Raw genomic sequence first — 21,112 nt, forward strand, 5'->3', positions numbered from 1 at the left:
AGCCAAAGTTCCTTTCCCCCAATTTCTTCTCAGCCATGGCTGAAATAACCCCAACTACAGTCTCGTTGTGGAAATACAAGAGACGTCAAAGAACCGACATGTTATGCGCCATAACACCAACAGCAAACACGTGTTACAGTGTGTGTAATCACACACACACACATGTGGCACTCGCACGGTCGTGTCTCATTGGCGGGCCAAATTCTCTGGGCAGCCAAGGCAGAGAAAGGGCCACATTGGGACCACATTCCAAATCAGCACGCTTGAGCCTCGGTTTTTTCAAAGGCGAGCAGAACACCTAGTGCTCGTTTTACACCGAACGCAAGTTTTAGCCACTGGGGGACCATAGGCAGGCTAGGGGAACTCATATTTATGTTAGAAAACCTCATACAGTGAGATTTTCATGCCATAGGACCTTTAATTAATATAGTATTCTATCTTCCCTCTACTCACACACTCAATAGTATTCTAGATAATTAAGATAATTCAAATAGATTTGGCATTCCATCTTCATAAATGAAATAACTATTCATCTGGTTTTCCATTTCTTATTCCTTAAATATGCCTTGCATTGATCATTGCACTCCAAAACAAATTAAAATCTAAATTCATTCATGATGAATGAATTCCATCTAGGGGGCTTATGGATTGGGTTTCCTATTTTTTTCAACATTATGACATTATGAAATTATGTGTCCTTTTGGTAAAAATAATTAAACATGTCAAATTAGAAAAATGTCTTGATAAGCACACAACATCCAGAAAACTCAAAGCACACATTTCTCAAGGGAATTAAGGGCTTTCTTAAAAGCATGTACCTGAAAATCTTTGAAATTCTGGGGAAATTAAACATTTGTTGTCAAGAACACTAACGGAAGAAATATAAATATGACAGTTAATTATGAAGGAAAAATGGTTAACGAAGAAGTTCCCCTTAATGCCATACTGTGACTTGGCAGTCAGATTCTTGGAAACTAATGAGCCGGAAAGTTGATTGCCTGAAGAATTTCAGGTGCTGTTCAATGTTGTGTTTCTTAAATGAGTGGCAATGGCAGAATGTCATGTTCAGCTTGTTTATAATGCTTTAATCAAGATTCAAACTCTCAACCTAAGGACCACCAGTACAAGGCATTATCTCATTGAGCCACTGACATTCCTGAACTGCATGAAGCCTCATTCACGGTGAAAATGTCTTGATAAGCACACAACATCAAGAAATCTCCAAGCACACATTTCACAAGAGAATTAAGGGCTTTCTTAAAAGAGTACAGATCTGATCTAATTTGCACTGTAAATGGTATCCACATAATGATAGCCATATGGTAGTTATACAATAACAAAATGGTCAAGTAGGCAAAATGGGTTGGGACTGTGGATGTTTGGCTTTTCTATGAAATTGTGGGAAAAGTAAAAAAAATTGAGCCGAAGACCAGGGTGAAAAAGATGCATCTGATTTTAGAGATTAATATGATGAAAGAATTTTGAGTCCAGGTCAATCTGGTAAGGAGAAATAAGGCTAGTTCATATTTTTGTTTAAACATTTACATTTACATTTAGGGCATTTAGCAGATGCTTTTATCCAAAGCGACTTACAATAAGTGCATTTGTTACAATAAGTACAATTGTCATAAGAAGTGAAACAATATATCGCTGTCGGTACAGTAAAAACGTTCATAGAACCAAGTGCAAGTATTACAATCGCTAGGCTAACCCATAAATAGCGCCACCTTTGGGTGCAGTACCACAATTTGGGTTTATGGGTAGTTGGGGGTATTGGTAGCCACCTAATAATAGTCATGTTTTTTTTATACAATAACAAAGTGGTCATATAAGAAAAATGGGCTAACTGCTCCAACTTTATTGGCCAATATTTCTCAAATGGAACTAAATAAAACAAATTCCGTTTGATGATTTTTGTGAGGCTTGGTCTAAAGATTTTACGTGGTGATTTTGGTGAATTTTTGATTATTTTGTAGCCTGTGAATCTTTTAATCATGTTTGGCTTTAATATGAAATTGTGGGAAAAGTAAACATTTGTAGGGCATAAGGCCCGTTTTTATAGATGTATCTGATTCTAGAGATTAATATTATGAAATAATTTTGAGTCCAGGTCAATCTGGTGAGGAGAAATAAGCCTAATTCATGATTCTTTACGATAGCGCCACCTTTGGGTGCAGTACCACAAATTTGGGTTTTTTGGTAGTGGGGGTTGTTGGTAACCATAACTGAAAATTTCAAGAGTTACGGTAGCCTATACTTACGGTATAGGCTGCAGTATGACGTTTACAGAATTGGAGGGAAAAAAAACGTTACAGAAACATTACAATAGTACTGCTTGCTTTGCAACCACAGTAATTAAACAAAAAAAAAATCCTGGCATCTCAGGATATGTGTCTTTTCCCTAGCCAGCGGAACCTAAGGTGACATATTATGTTTTTCCAACAAGTAAGCATAGTATATGAGTTCCAGAAAAAATGTGGAAGCAGTTTGCTGGAAATAGCTTTTAGGAAAGAAAATCTTGCCTACCGCTATTTCCCTCTGTTTCAGTCCCTTCAGAATGTGCTGTTTATGGTGTCTGTATCTTTAATGCAAATGAGCTGCTGTCCATTGCATACAAATGAGCTTTCAGATTGAACCGCGGCAAGGAGAAGTGCTTGTTGCCATTTGCAGACTGCCGGAGCTCTATATAATATAATATTATATAATAATAATATAATATATAATATTATATAATATGGTATCTATATAATATAATATATAATATCACAGCCAAAAGCTATGTGCGCCTCCAGATGATATAATGAATCATAAAGACTGCGTCTGACATCTCTGGTACCACAACAAGCAAAGGCTTGAAGTAGGGGTTATCTCGGGCATGGTTGAGAAGAATTTTCGGGAAAGGAACTTTGGCTTTGACTATCTGAAGTCCAGATTGAACTGTGACATGGAGGAGAAAGGGATTGTACTCCAGGAGCTGAGCTGCCGGGGCTCCCTCACTGGAGCTCCCCCGCCGGACTACCTCCGGAGCTCCCCCGCCGGACTCCCGGAGTGGCGAGGGAGCTCTGGCGGGGAGTACAATCCCTTTCGCCTCCATGTTGCTGTTCATGTCTCCGGCGGCAGTACGGCAGCTCCGCCAAACACCCTGCCAGGCAGTCACATGGCAAACTGACAAATGAGACATCTATTTTTGAATCTCACTACAAAATCGTATTTATTTTTCGATTGGAGGGGGATGGGGAAGTGGTTGGTAATCTTCAAATGTGCCTCCTTCCTACTTAGGAGTCCAAGCCAAAACTGACTCGCTCGTTTGGTAACGGGGTACTTTCAGAAATGCATATCTCACTCAAAAAATCATGTACAGACTTATTTCAAAGTTGTTGTTGTTTCTAACAAGGTGATAGATCTTGATCGGGTTTGTGTAAATTCAACTTTACATAGAACTCATAAACTCCCGTTCCATTCACAGGAACCAGTAACCAATCGTTTCGGGGGTTGTTAAGAATATTATATATATAACATGTTAATTTTAATGTATTATTACAGGAAATATACTGTACATATCCCTGAAAACGTGCATGTCACAGAAAATGTAACCAATGTAGCCATGTGCCGCAAGTGCATATATATATATGCATTTTTACGAGAACTTGGGGGCTGGGGAATCAGAACAAAAACATAGCTCATTGTTCCACATGTTTAAAATACATGTGGAACAATGGTGTGTAATCAAATATATAATTAAGGTTATTTCATAACCAGAAAATGGCCTATTCTATTCCCACAAAACACCCAAAGTGCATCAAAAGCTCCCTGAGCAGTTAAATAATACTACTTTGATATACACGTATCGAGAAATGTTGATAGAAAACCTATTTTTGGTACAAAAAACGAAAAAAGAAGAAAAAAAAGTAAAAAAAATTAAAAAAAATAAAGAAACGTACATAGCAGCATTTTCTTCTGGTGCTTAGGTTGCTCAGACACTGCTTTTTTTTGCAGATATACACCGATACAGACAATGTGTCTGTGTCAGTGTATATCTTCATGAAGTTGTATGTGTGTGTGTGTGTGTTTGTGTGTGTGCACTTTCATTTGTTGCAGGGGAGACCAGGGAGAAAAGGCTTTATAGGTGAACCGGGGTCGGAAGGATTGAAAGTGAGTGATAAATAAGTAGTGTTTAACAATGTTTTTTAACTTCAATTTCAAGTTGTGATGTTTTGACATATAATCTCCAAGTCCCAGTGAGTTTAAACCTGCCTCTTTTAATCCGAATATGAAATAGCAATGCTAGTTGCACAGTTATCCACAATAGTTTTCATATTCAAATAACAATAATTTTTGTACCTGTATGAATTATGAAATTGTTAATTTGTAATATAGCAAGCATTGTAGTATAACTGCACCTTTTTAAGCAAAAAGCAGTAGCACTTTTAGCAAATTTTGTCATTATTTGAGGCATATTTCATATATAAATGTTCATTAATAAGCTATTCATAAACGTTAATAATGATTAATAAAGGGTGTTAAAAACACTTAATAGTGCTCCATTTCATGAATAATTCACGTGGATAGAAACTAATAGTTAGCTCTTTTTTTGTGAGCTCCTTCTAATTGAGGATTATCTGTTCCTTACTAAACATTTTTTAATTACATTAGAGGCCATACATGCAAATGTACAGAGTAGTAATAAGTAGTGAAACATATAGTCCTCACTTCAGTTGTGCACCCTCAAAATAACTAACTAATGGTTATTCACTAGTAGAACTGAATTGCAGCATTATTAAGTGTATATAAAGCTATACTCACACATTGCAAATACTTTTGAAATCATCAACATTCACTTTATAAATGATCTTATAATCCCTTTTCTGATTATCTTATTGATAATTTAACTGAACATAAATGCTGAAGTCACTATTAATTAACTATTTACTACTCCTCTATTTATGCTTCAAAGTTGCGGTTATCCTCAAAGCTACCCTAATAGGTTAGAGAGATTTAACACTACCGATTTGTAATTAAAAGACCATACCCTTTTGGGTAAACATTGAAACTGTCTCTCCTGGCTTCACAAATATATCCGTTACAAATACAATTTGTCAAAGTGATGTTGTGGTGCTGATTAGGCCAAAAAGCATTGCATCAACACGCCTGCCACAATCATAAACACTAGCAGTTTTCAATTTACACTTTTGTAAATTACTTGTATTGCGGTTTAGTGTCACAAGCACATGAATTGATTCCCAAAGACAAAAGTGCTATGTTGCTGTGGATTACATTTGTGTTAAGAGCGTGCTCACGCTCAGTGTTCTTCATCAGAATCGTTACAGCAACATGTGTGTCTTCGTGTTGCCATTGTGTGTTGTTCTAATAAACATCACAAAATACCTGTGTTACCCTCTACAGTCAGAATTAAGTGCTTACACTCCAGACATTTTGCTTGGTTGATTAAGAAAGAGAAGTGCGAGCTTGGAAGCTCGCACTTCCTTGCACTTCCTAGCACAGGAAGCTAACCGACAACCCTCTTTGATATTTTCTTTTTTACTCTTTTTTTTTTTTACTTCACAGGGAGAGAGGGGAAACCTAGGAAACATCGGCAAAAACGGACCACAAGTGAGTCTCTGCTGCTGTTAGTACCACGCTAGTGTTAAGCCTGTCCTGCACTTGTTACACACAATCCTACCGTCCGCTTCCTGCTTTCCAGTCATGATTATCAAGGTTTTTAATTAAATCGCACTGGAGACTACGGAATGTCACTATAAGCCGTTTTCAGACATGTCCGCAATTGTATATCGGGAGATTCGACCCTGAGGGTAATTGACACACTTGATGCTTTATATGCAGCATCGATGTTCTTCAGACATCAGTAGAATTAACGGGGGGTTTAGGGGGTTGGGCTTGCAATTGGCGGAATATGACGTAGGGTCTAAGCTCACAAGAGGCAAGATAAATGCTGCACCTGTCATTCTAGTTTGTTTTGGTTTGACCACAGACAGCATGGAGGCAGAACTCATTGCGATCATCTTAAATGTTGCTGCAACGACGATCGTTTCCGCATCAACAACATTCAAATAATCCATGAAAGATTGGAGCCTGAGTTAGAGACAAATAGAATAAACGACTAAGAGTAAATAGCACACGTATATAGAAACAGTTAGATAAACATTAAATGGTCCCGGCCTTCCACTCCCTGTTTTCTCAGTTAAATACAGAAATCAACTACATTTGTCCCAGTGTTTGTTGTATGTGAAATTAAGCAAAAATGCGCTCCCCTTCTCTGGTAACACAGTCGTGCCTCCATGATGTCTGTGGTCAAACCAAAACCAGCTTGAGTGAGAGCGGCAGCAATTATCCCGCCTCTTGCAAACTTATACCCTACGTCATATCCCGCCCCTTGCAAGCCCACCCCCCTAAACCCCCAGTTGATTCTACTGATGTTTGAGCAACATCAATGTCCACATATAAAGCACAAATCTACTGATATACAAATGTGGAGTACATGTTTGAAAACGGCATATAATTTTAACCCAGTGGCTGTACACATCTTGTAGTGTTCAACATCACCACTTGGTGATGCGTTACAAGTGTGCAAAGTTTGGTGTTGATAAATATAGATTCATATATTGAAAGCCTGATGTACAAAGATGATTTAAAACCAGATAGGATCCCATTTGTTGCCAGGTCTCGGTAACACAGAATATCTGTATTGAGGGGCCTTTTTGCTGGTCCAGTTGCATATTTCAGGAAGTGACACGAAACAGAGAAATCCACCCCATGTTTTAACTTCAGTATTAGTGCGAATGCTCTCTGATTCAAGTTATAACAGGGATGTTTATATTGTTGTAATGTTGGAAGCCGCGTTGGTAGCCTCCGACGATGTTTTTATTTGCCTACTTGTTGGAAGTTGCAGAAACAACGCAATCTGGGGGATTCTGTTTACTTTTTAAGAACTCTCATACTATTTAGGTTCAGTCCTTACCGCAGGGACTCAGGTTTTATTCCTGCCCGTGGTCCTTTGCTGCAGGTCCTCCACCTTCTCTCTCCCATAGTTTCCTGTCTTATCACACTGTATCAAGAAGAAAGCAAAAAAATGCAGAAATAAATCTTTCCAAAATAATAATTAATAGTTATCGGACTACTGAAATCCAGCGCCTCTTCATGAATCCAAAGCCTTAAATTAATTGAAAAGGATATTTCCCGCCCGTAGTGACAGGCGGAGGTAGAACAGGTAGTGACAGGAGGAGGTAGATTAGGAAGTGACAGGTGGAGGTAGATCATGTAGTGACAGGTGGCGGTAGATCAGATAATGACAGTAGGGCAAGACACAGGAGCAGGGGAAGTGAAAAGCGGGTAGGAATCGGATCACCGGGGTGGACGGGTCGAGAAACTAAAAATACTTAGCCAGAGATAGAATGGCTGTCAAAGGATACAAACAGTTCGGATTGCTGAAACTAACTTCTAAGATTTATTGGAAAAAATAAGGGAATCTTATCATGTTAAAATACTTTAAACCTCAGAAACGAGGAGCAGCAGCCAAAGTGTGCCAGCGTACCCTCCTTCTGAAACAGGCTTAGAGGAACCAAATGTAGTGGCCTATCTTTAGGTAACCTTTATGTTACGGCCGTGGCTGTACCCAGCAGATGCTCAGCTCTTTCTCCTCCTCTTGGGCAAGGCATTCCCTTGTTTCCCTGGCTCTACACCTGTTCAACTTGCATCCATCCCATTCTGTCATTCAACTTGCCTACTGTCAGCCTGTTAACCTACAGAGGTCGCTGTTCCCCCAGTTGTCCCTGAGGTTCCTGATTCGTCCAGTATTCCCAACGCCTATCATGATTTGGGAGAGGTTTATAGTAAGTGCTCTCTCTTCTTCCGCACTGTCCCTATGACTGCGCCGTTGTTCCCCGGAGCTCCTTTGCCCTCCAGCCGTTTATATAATATATCCCGTCCAGAGAGGGAGTGCCTGGAGTCATACATCCGGGACACTGTTGCCGCAGGCATTATTAGGCAGTCTTCCTCCACTGTTGGTGTTGGTTTTTTCTTTCTTTCTAAGAAGGATCATACCCTACGCCCTTGTATTGACTACTGTGCCCTTTATAACCTCACTGTTAAGAACATGTACCCTTTCACTTTGAATAAACTCGGCTTTTAGACCCTCCAAGGAGCTACCATCTTATCCAAGCTGGAACTCAGGAATGCCTACCATCTGGTTAGAATAATGGAGGGAGACGAATGGAAAACGGCTTTTAAAATACCACTTGGTAATTTCGAGTACCTGGTTAGGCCTTTTGGATTTACCAATGACCTAGCCGTTTTCCAGGCTCTGGTGAAGGATGTTCTCCGCGACTTCCTCAACCGTTCCCGACTTCCTCAATCCACGTGAGACAGGTTCTCCAAAGACTCCTTGAGAACAAACTGTACGTCAAGGGGGAGAAATGTGAGTTCCATGTGTGTTCTGTGTCATTCCCGGGATACATCATTGAGAGCGTGCAGGTGAAGACTGATCCAGGGAAGGTTCATGCCGTAGCAGAGTGGTCTACACCTACGACGGTTAAGCAGCTCAAGTCCTTCCTTGGCTTCTCCAACTTCTACCTTTGTTTCATCAGGGACTACAGCAGAGTGGCAGCGCCCCTTACCAAGCTCAATTCTCCTGCAACTCCATTCTCCTGGACTGCTGAGGCAGACGCTTTGTTCAGGGAGCTTAATAGACGTTTTACTTCCGCCCCTGTTCTCATAAACCCAGAACCTTCACATAATTTTATGGTGGAGTTTGACACTTCGGATTCTGGAGTTGTAAAAGGCTGTGAAACTGGCTTTGGAGGAATGGAGGCATTGGCTTGAGGCTAAGAGAAGGCAGTAGAGAAAATGTGGGTCTAAATGCGGGATTGAAAAAATGGGAGGGAATCTGAGTCTCTGATGTCTTGGGGGAGGGAGTTCCAGAGCCTGAGAGCTTCCCTGGGGAAGGCTCTGTCCCCAAAACTAAGTTTGGACTTGGGAGTGGAGAGAAGGCTGGCTGAGGTGGATCTGAGGGACCGAGAGGGTTGGAAGGGGGAGAGGAGGTCAGTGAGATATGGGGGAGCCAGTTGGTGAAAGGCATGTAGGTTAGGGTTAGGATCTCATAATTGATCCAGTTGGAGAAAGGAAGCCAATGGAGGTCCTTTAGGATGGGGGTGATGTGATGCCAGGATTTGGTGGGAGTTAGGAGTCGGGCGAATGCATTCTGGACCATTTTGGGTCCATTAATGGAACTAACTTTGATGCCGTAGAGGAGTGAGTTGCAGTAGTAAAGACGGGAAGTGATGAAAGCGTGGATCAGTGTCTATTCAGCAGGGCATGCGAGAAAGGGCCTGATCTTTGCAATATTGCAAAGGTGGATTTGACAACTTGATGGATATGAGGTTCTAGGGAGAGGATGGGATCAAGGATCAGGCCAAGGTCGCGTGCCTGAGAGGAAGGGGAGACATTGGTGCCAGCAATGGTGCGTGTGGGGTTGGGGATTCTGCTGCGGGTGGATTTGGAGCCAATGAGGAGGTGTTCAGTTTTGTCACTGTTGAGTTTGAGAAAAATTGCTGCATCCAGTCTTTTTATGCAGACAGGCAGGAGTCAATCTGAGAGAGGGCAGGGTTGTAGGGGGGTTTGGCGCTGAGGTATATCTGAGTGTCAGCGGAATAACAGTGGAAGTCGAGGTTGAAATGGCGGGAATCTGTCCGAGCAGGAGGATGTAAATGATGAATGAGACCGAGGAGTGGTTTTAAATAGAGATTGAAAAGAGAAGTGTGATGTGATCTGTTGGAGAGAGTCAGCTGGGTGCAGTGCCTTCAACAACGAGGTCTTTGAGTCTAGTGAGCAAGATGTTGTGGCTCAATGTATCGAAGGCTGCACTCAGGTCGAGGAGGCGTCTGCAGAGGTGAGAAGGTTGTGAGTTCTTTGAGGAGTGCGCTTTCTGTGCTGTGGAGTGGGAGAAAACCGGACTAGAGGGGTTCAAATAGGTGATTGTATTGCAAGTGAGCCTGGAGTTGTGTGGCGATGAGGCGTTCCAGGGTTTTTGAGAAGAAGGGGAAATTGGAAATAAGCCAGTAGTGGTTGAGGCAGGAAGAATCAAGACCAGGTTTTTTGAGGATTGGGGTGACGGCAGCGGTTTTGAAGGCGGGCGGGAAAATTCCTTGAGAGAGTGAGGAGTTGAAAAGGATAGTGAGGTAGGGGCATAGGACAGGGAGGCAGGACTTCAGCAGGGTGGTGGGGAGGGGGTCAAGGGAGCAGATTGTGGGTTTGGATGAACTGATGAGTTTAAAGATGATGGCCAGGGAAACTGGAGGGACCGGGAGAGACGCAATGGGGGTGAGGCATACGGAGGTCAAGAAGGATGGAGAGGAGAGAGGGCAGAATAGGGGTTGCTAGGTCAGATGCAGGAGAGAGTGATTTGTTCATTATCTAGTGCTGATTTTATTGGTAAAGAATTGAAGGAATGAGTTGCATTGTTATGGTGTAGAGGTAGAGTGGGCGTCGGAACGGAGCTTGAGGAGTTTTTTCACGGTCGAGAAGAGGGCTCTGGGTTACGGTTGGAGTCCTTGATAATGCTGGAGAAGTAGGCAGAGTTGGCGGTGGTGAGGGGATCTTTGTAAGCAGAGAGGGGAAGTTTACAGGCTTCATGTTGTACAGTGAGTGATGTCGTTCCAGTTAGCGGCCAGTCTGTTTCAGTTTACGAAGCTCAGTTGTGAACCAGGGTGAAGAGGTGTTGAAGGAAAAGTTTTTTTTGTTTTGCGAGGGGACAGTGTGTTTAAGGAGGCAGACAAGGTGGTTTTGAGGTTATTGGTGAGCTCATCAGGTGAAAGCAGATTGGACAGCAGATCTGAGAGTTGGAGGGGATCGACTGATTTAGTGTTTCGGAAGGTTAATATCTCTGAGGAGTTGGGGATGGGAAAGTGAACTGGATGGGATTATGATCTGACAGGGGTAATGGAGACGAGTGGATGATGAGTACCGGTAGATTCACAGAGCAGACTAGGTCAAGGATATGACCTTTAACATGGGTGGGGAAGGTGACGTGCTGGGTGAGGTTGAAATTGCCGAGTAGAGTGATGAATTCAGATACAAACTTACAGGTGGTTGAATTAATATGGATGTTAAAGTCGCCAAGCAACAGTAAACAATCAACATGGGGTGGAAAATGAGTTCTTTGATTCTGAATATCGGTTTGAAAGTGGAAAGTGGGCAGTGGGAATGAATAGTTTGGATGTTGGATACCGTAACGCTGGTGGGGTTGGTGGTGTAGGTGGCGGGTGTGTTTGGGGCCGCGCTGGAGATAGCGATGGCGGCGGAGGATGCCAGCAGACTGAGTGGAGATGAGTGCATTAGGGGATAACCGGTAGTTTTTTTTGAGACAGAGAAGTTCGTAGGGAGAGTAGTGTAGGGCTGTTCAGAGGGAAAAACGAATAAAAGAGAATAGGGGGACCAGGGAAATTCATTAAATAGTAGGGGGGGTAAAGTTTGTAAAAACAGTAAAAATAGTGGTTCCACAGCAGCAGTTGACAGTTGGATTTAGTGAAACGATAGAGGAAGCGTGGAGTACAAACGGGGTGAATTACGTTTAGCTACTCACGGTACTGTTGATTGAGTGATTGGGAAAGCAGCAAAGGATGGTGATGTCCAGATAATGTTGATTTTCCAATGAATGTAAATAGTTCAATAAGGGATAGTGTCCAGGGAGAGGAGATAGACAAGAGAGATTTGTGGGGACAGAGCAGAGGCAGGGCTGCTCCCGTATCTAACCAGCAAACCAGGTGGTTATGGCTAGCGCTAGCTACTTAGCAGTTAGCCAGTTACCAGGGAGGGCTGGGGAGAGCAAGGCAGCTATGAACGAAGGCAGGGGAACAGAAAAACAATGACACTAGAAAGACAGAATGCAAGAAAAGAAAGAGAAGAGACAGACAGACAGAGGGAGAAGCGGCAGCCACACACAGCGCCAGCAGTGCTCTCACAAACACCGCCATGCCATCTGGTCTGCTCGGTCCCCTGCCAATCCCGTCACTCCTGGTCCCATATCGCCCTCGGCATTGTTACGGGTCTTCCTCCTTCTCAAGGGCAACAAGGTGATTCTCACCATTGTGGACCGTTTTTCTAAAGCATTTCATTTTGTGCCTCTCCTTAAACTCCCCACTAGTTTTGAAACATGATTTACCAAGACCTCTTGGTAAATCATGTGATGCATCTCCATGGTATACCCTCCGACATGGTTTCTGACGTGGACCCCAATTCATCTCACAAGTTTGAAAGGGTTTGGGAGGTTCTGAGTTTGTCTTCTGGTTATCCTCTACAGACTAATGGGAAGGCGAAGCGGGGCAACCAGGATCTTGGAGCAGCACTCCGTTGCCTCTCTGATAGAAATCCTTCTTCTTTAAGCATCCATTTGGCTTGGATTGAGTACTCACACAACTCCCTACCAGCCACACAGCCACTGGCATGTCACCAGTTGAGTGTGCTATGGGTTACCAGCCGCCTCTCTTCCCAGCTCAGGAGGTTGAAATTACCATCCCATCGGTTCAGTCTAATATCCGTAGTGTTCGCAAGATTTTGAGGGATATTCTTTCCACCTTGCTCCCCTTAGCTGATCGCAACTGGCGCATCACTGACCACCACCAGCCCCAGCCTCCCAACTACCTCCCGGGGCAGAGGGTTTGGTTTTCCTCAAGGGACCTACCCCCATTATATGGGCCCTTTTTTGATTGACTCAGTCTTTAAGCCTACAGTGGTCAGACTCAAGTTGCATTCCCATATGAAGGTTTATCCCATATTGCATGTCTCACAGTTAAAGCCTGTTTCCACCAGCCCTCTGTACCCCCCGGTTGCAGCTCCTCCTGCACCCTGCATCATGGATGACCACCCGGCCTACACTGTTCGGCGGCTTCTGGACGTTCGCCGTCAGGGACAGGGTTACTAGTACAACCTTGCAGGGATTAAAAATAACGACATCCCGGGGACGTAATTAATTGTCACCGGGAGGATCACTATTCTCTCTCGGGTCGACCTCGGGACGAAGAGAATTTTGTGGGCACTGACTTCATTTTTCTGTTTAAGTTTTCAACACTTTCAGCATTCTGAACGGGTTTGTGGTCGGTCGGCTTTCTTGGTTCACAGGAGAAGTCGGGGCTGCGCACGGAGTCTAGACTAGAGATGCATGGATGAGCTGTAATGTCATTCGTACCCGCTGCATATCAATATCCACCCGAAGCAATGTTTTTTTCCACAATTGATACCCGCACCCGCCCGATCATCGGGTGACCAGGTGTCCCGATTTTGAGTTGCGTTTTCCGCTTCCCGGCAAAAGCCTGTCGGCACCCTAAAATGTCCAACCACTATGAAATGTCCCCTGTTGTCAGCGATTACATAGCCAACTTGGTATTATTATAGCCCGATCATTAACTAAAAGCCAAATAGTAAGAATAAAGCATCCAGCATATTTCAATGTGTGTGAGGGCATACGCAGCAGGGATGATCGCACAGTGGAATGCTTATGAAAACCAGCGCTGGGCGGAGATGTTCTTGCATTTTAGATGCAGAGATTATCGAAAATATGTCAAATCTGTCAGTTTGCCGTTTGTTTAGTCAATATGTTAACCTACTTAATATTTATTTATTTCAACCGCGACCCGCCCCACCCGTGGATTATCCACGGTGTCTGCGGGTATGACCGCCAAGTCCGCATCTCTAGTCTAGACCTCTTTACTCCCGAATGTTATGTTTTCATGAATGAAGAATAAGTTCATGTCTGAGTGTTGGCTACAAACGCGATTTAACTATTTACAAGTGCAAAAATGCCAACATATTCTATTTTGCTGACCGCCACAAAAGCCTCGTAAGGACAGTTCCTCTGCATCTCTCTCGTAGATCACACCATCTTTCAACTTCTTTGTTTAATGCGACTGCATCGCCTTCTCTTACATAATCAGCAGCTTACGGATTTCACTTTCTCTCCATTTAGAACTGCTCATGATGATATCGCTGCGTTGTCTCTGTGGAGACAAAATTCGGGACGATTCGGGACGGTTCAAAATGTTTTTCAAGGCATTTCCGGGAGGGTGGTGAAAAAAGTTTGATTTAACCCCTGCAACCTAGTACTAGTACTAGGTAGACTGGGAGGGTTACGGTCCTGAGGAGGGTAGCTGGGTGTCCCGCAGCAACATCTTCGATGAGCCCATGGTGTGGGATTTCCATGAGGAGCACCCGGATAGACCTAGAGGGTCGCCTGGAGGCGCCCATTGAGGGGAGGATACGGTTACGTCCGTGGCCGTACCCAGCAGATGTTTTGCTCTGTCTCCCCCTCTTGGGCGAGGCGTTCCCTCGTTTTCCATGGCTCTACAGCTGTTCAACTTGCACACCTGCGAACATTCTCCGGTCATCATCTCTGCCCTACTTAAACCCCGGTCCTTCACCCACTCATCGCCAGATCGTTATTTTAACCACAGTGGATCACCAACCCCGTACCTAACTGCCATCCACCCAGTGTGCTCATCTACCTGCCTACCTGCCAGTAGTGCTGCCTGCCTGTCATCAATCCTGGTCTGTCCACCTCCTGTTTATTCCCTACTGCTCTCATCCCCCCTACAATGAACCTCTGGTCAATTGCCTCAATTGCACCTACCTGTAGAATAATCAACCTACCTTCCTGTATCTACCTGTAGCAGCCTCTACATGTAGTAGCCTTTATCTGCCTGAAGAATAATCAACCTACCTGTATTAGCCACTACCTCTAATTGGCCCATTTGCAGTGCTACAAATCATATCATAAAATTGTTTGTTCCAACCACTTAAATTATATAAAACTCATACCAGAAAATAAACCCTGGATTTAATTGTACATCAATGTCAGACATTTTATAGCAATCTAAAACTAGCCTACTTGAAGAATTTGTTTTTCTTGCCTTGCCCCTGTCAACTTCATACACAACATAAACACATACACTGCTCAACACATCCACAGCAAAGTACATTTTGCCTTCCTGCTGAGCCTCTCAATATTAATATTTGCATTCTGTTCATGGCCGAGGCCACCAAAATAGTGTTGTTGGCTTGCGCTGTGATGCAGCACTCCATGTAAAGAGATTAAGCGCTTGGAAAAAAGCAAAGAAGATCTTTAAGAGTCCTTTGCCAAATCTTTGGCACAAAACTAATTTTAGGACCCAATAAATGCTATTTTTCATCAGCCTCAATGTCCAAACTGCATTAGACATATGAAGACATGTGACTGACTCTGGTTGGCTAATACAGAATACATCCTCCATCCAATGAATTAATTGAGGCCACCACTGCCTTTCTTCCCAATCAAACTTTGAACAGTTGAAATGAGTTCAACTGTTGTTAAAGATTCATTCATTCGAACTGATTTAGTCGCAAACGACCCATCACTAATGCCCACTCACAACTGAGTGGGCGTGCTGACCAATCACAGCACACTGGGGTACTCGGAAGGGGGGCCTTAAAGTGACATGATACAAAACAGAATGTTTTTGAAAGATGCTGAAATTGGTTTTGCAGAAATGAACAGTGTAATAAGGGGTATTTTTTAACATACAGGCATGTAACCCTTTTCTAGTAGTATTCCCAAATTCAATTATTAACCCTAAAACAGCATGATATGGGATCTTTACAATTCCAACCATACTGCAAAAAGCTCTTCTCTGGGAGTCCTAATCTCTGGGAGACTACACTTCTGGCAAAATCAATGTCATCTGCCCTACCCCCTCAAGTGGCAGGATACAGACCCATTTATGGGATTGGATGAAGACATGGAAACAGTGTTCTCATGCCTGCAGGCTAAATCCTCTCTCGGTCTTTGAAATTCTCCCTGCCCAATCAACTTATTAGCTGCTCACTTCAAACAAGGTAAAAAAGCTAGTTAACTTTTCATTTCATTATTTAAAGGACACTGCACATTAATCTACATTTCTGTAAATGTGCCAGTGTTAGCCAGCAGGCAAATTTTGAACCTGAGTCCTTTGGCAAGATGTTAAGCTAGGCACAGGATGGCTAAAACGTAAAAACATTTTGGCCCTAAGGAGTAGTGGTGTCGAATTTGCATGTGACATATTGCTCACTCTTTCTTTTAACTCATCTAGACTTTCATCTTTGGAGAATCCTGTCCACTATTGGCATCAGACAGAAATAGCAACAAAAAAATCATGTTTGTTTACTCACAATTTTATTTCGCAGTCTTTTGTGGACTATACCCAGGAACAAGAATTCAGAAGGTTGTCTAAGCTGCTAGAAAATTAGCACAAAATTTCCGGTATCTGTTAAATGGTACTTCCTATTCTCAGTCCAAGCTCTGCTTTCCAGATACACCCCAGCCTTCAGTGTAATAGGTAGGCCTGTATCAAATATATCAAATGTCTTTATCAAATTGAATGTCGTTCAAATTAATGATTGAACATAATTTATTCATCATCGCGGTTTTAATTGTGTGTGTCTGATTGTCTGTAACAAACCAATTTAAAAAACAAACAATTACTGTCTCATAAACTAATCAATCAAATTTAGTAAAATGACAAGTGTGTGTGTTTTGTTTTGTCTGTGACACAAATGCGCAAATTGGAGTTCTGGGGCTGTATTCATAAAGAGTCTAAGGGCTAAAACTAGCTCCTAAGTGGTGAATTTAGGAGAAACTCCTAAAAAGAATGGGCGTGTCAGTCTTAAATTTAGGACTCCTAACTTATTAAAATAAGAGCAATTCAACAAGTATTTAAGGCCCAAAAGTAATTCCTAAGTCTAGCAGAGCCTAAAAGTCCTCGAGAGGACTCCTAACTTAGTTAGACCTATTCAGGAAGAATCTGAAAATGGCTGCAGCGAGACGAAATGTTTTGGAGACAATGGAGGACTGCAAGTTCATAAAGAGATATAAGCTTAATCGTCAGGGTATCAAACTTGTGGTTAAATTATTGCGGGATGCAATAATGTCCCCTACAAACAAGAATAACCCGATCAGTTTGGAGATAAAATGTTCGCAACAGTTCGATATTTAGCAACAGGGAAAATGCAACTTTGCAATGCCGACGATTTAGGAATATCGCAACCATCAGTAATGGTTAAATCACACGGGGGCAATGTTACAAATGTACCTTTAATCATCCTTAATTATTTAATATATAAATATAAATAATTCACTTAAACCATCATTATTTGTCTTATTTATTGACAGTGATACATCACTTTAGTCGTCATTATTTTTTTCAAATAATAGGAATAAATCAATTTAATAATTATAATGATCATTATTTAAACAGTAGCACTGTAAGTTTCAAGTAAAAAACAATATAACTGCTCTTACTTATGATTACTATCGAATCATTTATCGTAAGATGATTTATTGTATTAAGTTTATAATTAGCTCAGTAGCAATTTGTCCTGGGATCAGTTGGGCTTTTGCTTGCATTTCACATCTTTGTCTTCGCTTTCATATAGGAGGACTTGAACGGCTGTATGGGCTGATATTTAAAGTGTTTAAGTGCTGGAAATATGCTCATTGGATTATAGTTTGCAGGGTGCTTTTTATAACCTCCTTGATATAATGCAATTTACGTATTTTTATTGTTTACTCTCGCTCCCTTTTTAATGTGCATACATCATCATTATCGTGGTCTGCACAAACTTGTCATCATGCGTGTATTCTTTTAACTGCACTGTCCATAACTATTTAATAGGACGTCATTTGTAGCCTATGTTGCGAGGATGTGATGTGGAATAAACTAATTAGATCCTTTGTGGTGTAGTTGTCTCGTTCTAGGTATGACTCGGAGAGTGGTAAATGTTCAACAACGTGGTTTATTCTAACAGAGACACAAGGTAAACAGGCTTGCATTCTGGAGGTGGTTCATGAAGCATCCCGCGTTCTGGAGGTGTTTCATGAGGCATCTGATGAACAAAGGTAAATAAACAGTTATATTGGGAGTGGGCGGAACGGTAAATAGGCCACGCCTACATGTTCTAATTTATCCAGGTAAACCTTTGGTCTGTCTTGGCTTAAACGGAAATGGCAAAGTGGCCATGTTTGTAGTCTTTAACTTATCTATAAAATCATTAAAACCTTATATGGTGTTATCCATTATGTGGTGAAGAAACCATTCATACCTGTGTGTAATCAGAAATAGCATAGACTAAAATAATTTTCATCAGATGTCGCGGATGAGTTTCACCTGATTTATCCTTAGTATGAGCAGGTCTCAGCAGCGTTGTGAATTACTTTTAAGAAAAAACTCCTAGGTAAAATCTTTTAGCGCGAGTTAGGAGCACTACTACCTAGTAAGATAAAAAGCTTTGTGAATAGGCCCCTTATCTACTTTATTTGCAATATTTATTATTTTCATATAATTATATATCTATATATAGATATTATATTATATATATTATAAAAAGGTTAATTTCATTGTTGCCTATATTATTATCATGTCCTTATCTCCTACGAAACAATGTTGGCCTTTCCTTGGGTAACCCCTCAAATGAAAAACACTATAGCATTCTGTCTGGAGCATAAAATCATCTAAACTTGGTAGACCTAATTGGCCACACTGCTTGAATCATAGTTTGATCATAACTGATTGGCCTATATGACTTGATCAATTCAACTTTCTACCCTGCCACCTGTCAATCTTCCAAATGCATGATGCAGCTGGAAATTAACCTATGTATGTCTTTCTAATGTCTTAGTTAGCCGTGTATTCTAAAAAATGAAAAAGGGCCCTTGCATGCATGTATGATCAAAGCACCAATAGTCACAGGGTAGTCACACTCTTGCATGTTTTAGCCCTCGCACTGGTGGGTACACACGCTTCTATCCTGTTTATTAATATTTGAATGTCACAAAATTACACATAAAACCATTACAAAGAGTACGCATCTTCAAAGTGCCAACTAACGGCACATTCTGGTTCCGCTGGTGTGGATTGAGGGGTATCCCTAGAGTCCCGTGCTGTTCTTGCTCTGGTCCTTGGACAAGAATGGGAACCACATGCTGAAGGTTAAATTCATAAACCTTCAGAAGTTTTTATAGAGTTGGTCAAAATGATTTTTCGCCTAGGCTTCTAGAAATCCAGATGTCATGGTCAAGTAGCATGCGTACATACGCCACCGTGAGTTTCCATCTCTTAGTTTCACAGAAATCCAGTCCATAGCCCTCATGTTCAACTCCTCTTCATGAACTGGCTTGAATCCTTTAACAAAATGATGTTGTTGGAAATCTTTAATTCATGTATTCTGTACAAAAAAATATATAAATATTTTATGGACACTTTTTTGAAATTACACATATCATTTAATACTTATATATATACACTTATATATAGATAATACTATCATTTAATACAGATTTCAGATTTTTTTAACACCTTTAGTCATTTTTAGGTGATGTATTGTATCTATGAAAATCATGTTGTTCAACATGGTTCAAATGATTTTGAACATAATTAACAAAAAATAACAATGTTTGACCGATTGAATTTGGGCAAACGAAAAACCTTATTTTGTCTATCTGGTAGTTTTCAAACTGATGGGACACTTACCTTTATTTTCATGAACAAATCTTAATCCACCTCAAAATCGCATTTCAGCAATTATTAATTATAATTTCCGGAAAAGTTGTTACAACTACAGTCATGCTAACCCTATAGACTACACTACAAGTAATAATGGTGAGCCTACCGACAATTGGGGGAAAAACTTGTTCACGGGCTGGTCGGGCCGACTCTCTACAGATCATCTCATAGTGTCCGCTTTTTACAGATTAAATCGCTCAAAATGCACAAACTGTATCATCCATTTTTTAGGTCTATTTATAATAATTTAAAAATTGTAAAAAGAAAAGGAAATTAGAAAATACTCAAATATTGCTTTCCCGGTCTCCTTCATCCTGTAGGGTTGGTAGCCCTACTTGTCATGTTTGTAAATTAATTTAGCAGTTAGCGGTTTTTGTATTTTACCCTATTTTGTGTAGTTAAATGTCGTTTTCTATGACCCGGCACATGGCTTTACATTGTGTTCAGCGGAATGCCTCTAGAGCTCATTCTGTGAAACAGAACATTAGAGTGTTGAGTGTCAAGAATTTAGCAATATTTTTGGATTTGAGAGTCAGAAATCAAAGTTGTTCCTGACTGAAGTCGGTGTGTGGTGTACTGTTTTGGCAGGAGCAGTGACAATTTTTGCACTCTACACATTACAGATAAAAACTAAGTGTGAGGTCTCTCCAGATTTAAAAATCGTACACGATTTAAAAAAAATACTTAAATTGTAGCCAATGCCTAGCAATATTCAACTGGTGTATTTTACCTCAGAGTGTAAGAGGTCAGTTGAAGGCAATTTTTCTTGTCAACAGCCCTTCCTTCTGCATCAACCTTTTAATTTAATCTATGACCTCTTCTTTTAATTTAATCTATCACCTCATTCCAGGTGTCAAAACAAGTCGGAAATCTACCCTTCAATTAGTGGATATTTGTAATTTCCATCTTGCTACATTGAAAGAAGCTGGACTTTGTGTCTGTGTTTGTGATTGTGTGTGGTTATGTGTGTATGTTGTCCACAGTCCACTCATAGACATATCCTCTCTGTTCCACCTTTTCCTCATCTTTCATCTCCCCTAATCTCCTCTCCTCCTCCTCCTCCTCCTCCTCCTCCTCCTCCTCCTCACTCATTTCCTCTCATCTCCTCTTCCTTAACCCTCTTTTCATTTATTTTCTTCCCTTCTCTTCTGATCTACTCTGCTCTAATTTTGTCTTATCTTATTATTTACTCTCAATTCGTATCCTTTCATTTCAATTCATCTTCGCTATTTTCTCTTTTGCTCTTCCCTTCTCTACTATTCCCTGCTCTTCTTCTCCTTAATTTCTTCTCTTCTCTCTTCTCTTCTTGTTTGCCCATCTCCTTCCATGCTATCATTTTCTCTTCTCCTCAGGGTCCAGTAGGCCTGGTTGGGATAGCTGGGGTGATGGGAGTCCCTGGTGAAAAGGTAAGGTTCTGCTTCCTCTCTTTCTCTCCCTTCCTCCCTGTCTCCCTCCCACCCATTAGACTGTCAGTCAGCATCAGCAAGAACCCGTCACCGGCAGACTACTGTAATTAGGTCTGTGTTAAACATCCATAG

At 41.5% G+C, this 21,112-nt stretch overlaps 1 protein-coding gene across 2 annotated transcripts in view; it reads left to right on the top strand.

Moving 5' to 3' along the window:
• col24a1 (collagen type XXIV alpha 1 chain) overlaps positions 1-21,112 on the top strand; it is a 187,719-nt gene that overhangs the window by 76,634 nt on the left and 89,973 nt on the right. For both annotated transcript variants that reach the window (XM_079740272.1, XM_079740273.1), the window contains 3 exons: positions 4,099-4,152; positions 5,566-5,610; positions 20,927-20,980. In XM_079740272.1, coding sequence (XP_079596398.1) covers positions 4,099-4,152; positions 5,566-5,610; positions 20,927-20,980 — 153 coding nt within the window. The remainder of the gene's footprint in view (positions 1-4,098; positions 4,153-5,565; positions 5,611-20,926; positions 20,981-21,112) is intronic.

Source organism: Pollachius pollachius (genome assembly GCF_949987615.1).
Source record: "Pollachius pollachius genome assembly, chromosome: 7".
NCBI lineage: Eukaryota > Metazoa > Chordata > Actinopteri > Gadiformes > Gadidae > Pollachius > Pollachius pollachius.